Here is a 6000-nt window from a genome sequence, read left to right as displayed (position 1 = left end):
AGTTTCCCTAAGGTAGTCTTTCTATCTTTAAACTTCTAGTTTCTTCTGAGAAAGCAGAAAGCTTTTATCAGCCAGGTGTTGAATAGAGGTTTTGATATTTAAAGCAAACTGTTCAGTGCTCTTAGAAATGTTAATGCAGGGAAAAAAAATACAGGTACTACATATCTAGCTTCAAGACAGAAAATGTTAAACAAGACAAGAACAGTATACAAAGACAGAGTGAATATTTTGGGGTGTTAATTCTAACTCCAGAGGGAAGAAACTAGAATTCTGGAGCGGATGCTGGAGCTATATTGTATGATGCAAGGATGACTCAGCCCATGCTCAGGTCTTGCCATGCTTATTTACATCAAAGTTCAATTGCTATTTTAAGTCTGTGCATTTAGTGGAGAAGAAGGTGAGAAACAAGCAGAGGGAGAGGAATAAAAGCAAAAGGAGGGAGGGTAGATTTTAAAATGGAACAACAACAAAAATACCTGGACCAATCCCTCCTGCTCCCCAGCTGCTCTCTCTATGGAGGAGCTTGTAATCCTATGTTTGTTATATCAAGGGGATTCTTGTACGAGCACAAATTAATAATTTATTCATAGGCTCGAGTCAGTTAGCCTGCATTGATTTAGTTATGCTGCATTTCTTTTCATTCATAAGCCTTTGCTAGTCCCGATCTCTCGTATAGTGACTCGCTGCAGCGCTCAGGCGTGGGAGGAAGCAGCAAATGTGCCTTTATGCACAAGGATGTGCTATATATGACTCAATTAAATGTGCGAGCCTGACCTAAACCCGGGGCTCGCTCCGGGAACCCTCTGCTCCCGCTCGTCGGCGATGCTACCTCGGCGGGAATCGCTCCTCTCCTCCCTCCGTCTGTCGGTGCCCTCCTCGGTGCGGCTCCGCGGCCGGGATGCTGGGCACTCTCGGCGCGAAGGGCTGAGCTCCGTCCATCCATCGCCTCTCCGGGCTGTGTGACAGATGCTTGTCACGCAGCGGTGCCCTGCCTGAATTGGCCGGGTCTCCGGTGGGTGTGCGTGGCCCCCCCACCCCCCCGCCCCTGCCAGACCCGCCGAGCCCTCCCTAGCTCAGCCCCCGGCAATGTGCAGCGCTCTCTTCTCGCCTTCCTGAAAGGGCTCAACTACACTTTCAGCTCCTCCAGACTTTCTCTGCTTTTGCCATACAGAGGCACCCTCCCTCTGGTCCAGCTCCTCCTGTGCCTGCCTCTCTGTCTCCGCGCTATCCCGTTAAAAGGCTGCTGCTCCTGCTCCGCTGAACCAATGCACTGGCTGACTTGATCTGGGATGAAGGCTGGAGGTTACCGGCGAGGGAAAGGAGAACTCTAGGCAGCTTTCCTTTTGCAAAGTGAGCAGTAATTGCAAGAAGACAGCCTCCCCAGTTGGAATCAATAGTCTGCTTTCTTGCTGCTAAGGGCACTTTGGAGCAGCAGTAGGTCACTGAAGTAACTCCAGCACACTGCTGACTGCGGAGTTGTAAAGAACTACATGCAAGTGGCTGCAGTAGTGCTGGAAAACGCTTTGCTATTACCAGGGACACAATAGTTTTCAAGTCATTAGAGCTTCGCTTCTCGTCCTCTCCTTCCATTACACAGAGAAGGGTCATTCTTTGGAGGCATGAGGATGGAGCTGTGATTTCTTCCAGTGTTGTTCTAGTGGAGGGGGTAAGAGTGGGGAAAGAGGCTTCAGAAGCAAAAACCCCACTGCTGCTGAATTCAGCTTTACTTGAATTTCCCCAAATCTTTCCAGGCACAGAAAGGCACAATGCCAGAGAATCTGAATCTTCTTCGGGCTTTTGGGGGGTTTTTCTTTATCTTCTGGACAGCTTTTAACACAGCCTTAGTGGATGTGGTTGGATCGGAGCAGCAGATCCCCTTGTCTGTGTAAGTGCTTTCATGCTATTGCTCTCAGGACAATGTTCAAGGATGAGAACTTGACTGCTCAAGTCCTTATCTTTTTATATTGCAGAGATTTGACTGTTCAAGGCACCTTTGCTCCTCTGTCAGCTGTGTTTAAAGTGGTAGTCTCTAACGCGCTCAGCACTACTTTAATTTTATTGTAGGAGCATATGTTGGTGGAGTATGTGGCCACAGAGTCTTAAGTGCTTGTATTTGTTGAAGTTGATGCTGTTATGTTCACTCCTCATGTGAGAATTTATGCTTCGGAACTATTCTGCCATTTTATCTGCTTCTTTCCTTTCAATGGATGTATGTTATATTGTGCCAAAACATGTTTCTGTACAAGTTGATTCTTTAAATTTAAACAGTGCAGGTTGGGTAGTTTCATATCGGAGGCCTTACCTTAGCATAGCATCTAGTTTGTGCTTATACTTGAACAGCTTTGCTAATCTTTTTCTGTGCTTAGGTTCCTTAGTGAGCGCTTTAATGCAAAATTGCTAGGATCCTTCTGAGTGCAGCTGAAGCTGTTACAGTCTGTGTTGCTTGCTATGACATGTGTATTACATTTCTTCCTGTCTCTCATTTTTTTTCTTCACAGTGTTAAGCTCTGGGCCTCAGCATTTGGTGGGGAGATCAAATCTATTGCAGCCAAGTACTCAGGTTCCCAGCTCCTGCAGAAGGTAAGGATCTCTTCAGTTGTAATAAGGAAGGTTTTAACAGAGAAAATGGAGGCAGATTTAATTTTTTAATTGAATAGGAAAGCAGTGCTGTACGTGCTTTGGTCCAAGATCTATTTTTGTATTGCATAGCAGTCCCTGATGACTTTTTGCATTGCACTGCACTATCTGGAGAGTCCTTGATTAAACTGATATTTTTCTTTTTGGATGATTTTTTGTTATCATTAGAAAGTAAACCCCAATACTTCTATTTCTTGAAGTCTAGGCTTCAGCCTAGATTGCGGGTATTTAATCTGGCTGCTGCATTGTGATGATGATGTTTCTGTGTAGAAACAGCTGCTGCTTATGAAAAATGTTAACTTCATTCAAGGAGCAGAATTAGTGCATATTGTATTATTTTCACCCTGTGCTGTATGTACGCAATTTACTGTATCAGGAGAAGGCGGCTGCACTGTTGTTTGTCATCTCTGCAGTTTTTACAATCCCATTATTCCCCCAATCATCTCAACCCAGTGCTGGGATGTATTACATCATTACAGATAAGAGGAATGAATGTGGTTATCTTCTTGCTCAGCTGCACAGCTGGGTAATAAGCTAGTGAAGTATTGCAAAAACTTGAGAAATTGGTATAAGTCTACATAATTGGGACAGAGGGTAATGAGAAAGCGGATTTGAGTATTAGGTATATATCAAGGTCTGTGTCTACTCTAATTTAAATATGCAACCTATAGTAAAGTTCTGTATTGTAGACAATTTATTTTTACAGCAGTTGCTGAAAAAATATAATGAGAGATTAAGAGGAATATGTTAAAGATTATAAGACTGCGATTTTGCGGCGTTTAATATGTGATCTTCAGAATGCAATATGGAAATGGAAAAACATTGAGACATTCACTGACTACAGAGACACTCATTCAACCCATATGTTAAATTTCTGCTGTTTTTTTAGACGTGATTTTTAGTTCCAAGTAACACATTAAATTTTTTTTTTTGGTCCGATTATGAAGGAAATTATTACTTTAGCTTGTAGTACTTATTTTGAAAGGGTTGTATATGTGTGAAGTTATGTAACCGACAGTACATGTAGCAGTTCAAATAAAAAGCTTATGTTATCCATGTAAAATGAAAGCAACTGACTTCATGATTACCAAAGGCATAGGAGTTCCCTAGCAGCATCTGTCTTTTCAGTGTTGTATACCCAGGACTGCAAAACATGAACTTCACTAAGCTAAAATACAGAGCTATTAAGAACAAAAATATTTGAGGTCTCTTACTACTTTTCAAGGCCATTAAATGGCTTCACTTCAATATATTGGGCAAACTTTTATTTTAATCTGGAAATCTGGACATTTGGTATTTATTATACTTCTAGCTCACATTCTTTAAAGTCTGTGTAGTCTTATATAATCATGTTTTTGTATGAACTCCTTAAATTTATAAAGCAGATGGACCTTTCAGTTGTGATTAGTATCTAATCAAGTATTATTAAAAGACTTCAATTTTTTATTGGGCCATAACAAACATGGAACTGTTCCATGCGCAGCCATTTTTGCACTAAGATGGCTTTAAAAATTAAATCTACCAAATACAGATAGTCCAACATTTACTAGAAAAATATGGAACGTACTGTGTTTTGCAATCGTGCTAAAATCCACAAAGAATCAGTATGAGTTCCTTAATCAGTCTGCTCTTCCTCGTAGTAGATACTGCTGTCATCCCTTCTGTAATGTATTTTTTCCCTCTGAAGTAGCAAGATTTATTCCTATTGGTTGTTATAATTGTAGGTAATTGGAAGCTATTCATTCTACCTTTTCATCAGCATCCTTTCTATTTCACTAACAAATCTGTGCTCCTGTTTTTGAAGGTGGACAGTATATGTTCTTTGCAAGCTATTTTGGTTTTGTGTCTTGCTTTTGTTATGCTATTTCATTATAGAATGAAAGAGGAAACACAAAACGCAGATTTGACAGGTATTTCAGAGCATTTTTATTTCTCTGTCACATCCCCTATTCTTTTTTTCTTTTTACCTTCTGGTTACAGTAGTTTTAGGAAACCTCTGATGCTTTTTATTTTTATTTAAAATTCCAAGTGTCTCTGTCCTTTTAAGCTTGCTATTTCTTGCTGTTGATGGTGGCAAATGAGCCTGGCTGACAGGTAACTTTAACATATATGTTTTTGTATTTTTAAAAAGTATATTTATTCTGTAAGCTTCTGTGAATAAAAACTTCAAGATTTGCAAGTATTTTCAACATGCAAAGTCAGTGGCAGAAGTTGTCGTAACAATTAAGGAAGTGATAGCACAGTAGAGCTGTAAATGCAAATGCCTTTCCCTGCCCCTCTCCCCTCCCCACTAGCCAGGCATCAAGAATCCATTTGGTGTTTACAGTGAGCTCTGGGTGATCAGAGTCCATGTTTTTTTAAAGTTGAGATTCCACTTTTAGAAGCAGTGCAACTTCTAATATTGCTGGAGGAATCCACATTTTCTGATTATGAATTAAGCATCGTTAAAAAATAAAGATATAAAATGTGCGTATAATTATATATCTGGGCGGTATAGATTTCTCAATTACCAACTGCTTTGTAGTGCCATTTAGTTTAATAAAGGCTTGCTAAATGAAAAATTAATGTAAAGGTTACTTGATTAATTTTGTTAGCATATATAGTGAGCACTACTTTGAAAGGAATGTGTTGGAAATCAAGGCATGATTGACACACTCTACTGCCCAAATGTTTTACACATTAGGAGTCATTTGACCCATACTAAAATTTCATTGAGCAAATGAAGTTATCCTGGCAAAATTTTGCCAGGTCATAGCTGTGAATATTGCTTTAGTTATTACAATTCTTAAGTCTTGCTGTACTGTGAACATCAAATGAGTAACCAGCATTGCTGGTCTCTTGAGTTTCAAAAAGATGCATAAGAATATTTTTGTCATTTTTGAAACTACTTATTTTTTTAAAAACCCCACTGCTTTCTTTATCTTAATTGAATGTGTTATTATTTTATTGCATTATGAAAATCTTATCCAAGTATGTTGTTATGCCTCCTAAGAGTATATGGGATATATGAGTTTTCCTGAAACTGACTTTAGATGAAATCCAGACACTGTAAATAGCTCAGAAAATAATAATAATAGTTCAGTAAATAATTTCAGAAATTATGATGAGCTTTTAAGCAAAATCAGCACTTAAAAATGTATCATTTTAATGTTCTACTATTTGCTTTCAAAGTGAAGGAAGACCATTCAGTGTTCAAAAAAACCGTACAGAAGAAAATAGGACAATATTACTCCAAAGCTGTCTGAATTATGGAGGTTTTACAGTTGTCATATAGATTTGGCAGCGTACAAGAAGCGGTTTGGTGCTGTAGAGACATGCATACTCTTCACCTAGTTAGCAAATACTGCTGGGGCCTAAGAATTG

General features: G+C 39.5%; 1 protein-coding gene across 1 annotated transcript in view; it reads left to right on the top strand.

Moving 5' to 3' along the window:
- The first annotated feature begins 1766 nt into the window (after window positions 1–1766).
- Window positions 1767–6000, top strand: part of CACNA2D3 (calcium voltage-gated channel auxiliary subunit alpha2delta 3) — a 471854-nt gene continuing 467620 nt past the window's right edge. Inside the window, exons 1-2 of the mRNA XM_075159074.1 lie at window positions 1767–1885; window positions 2499–2580. Of these exons, the coding sequence (XP_075015175.1) occupies window positions 1767–1885; window positions 2499–2580 (201 nt within the window). The remainder of the gene's footprint in view (window positions 1886–2498; window positions 2581–6000) is intronic.

Source organism: Calonectris borealis, chromosome 10, assembly GCF_964195595.1.
Source record: "Calonectris borealis chromosome 10, bCalBor7.hap1.2, whole genome shotgun sequence".
Taxonomy (NCBI): domain Eukaryota; kingdom Metazoa; phylum Chordata; class Aves; order Procellariiformes; family Procellariidae; genus Calonectris; species Calonectris borealis.
This window is presented reverse-complemented; position numbering and strand designations above follow the sequence as displayed.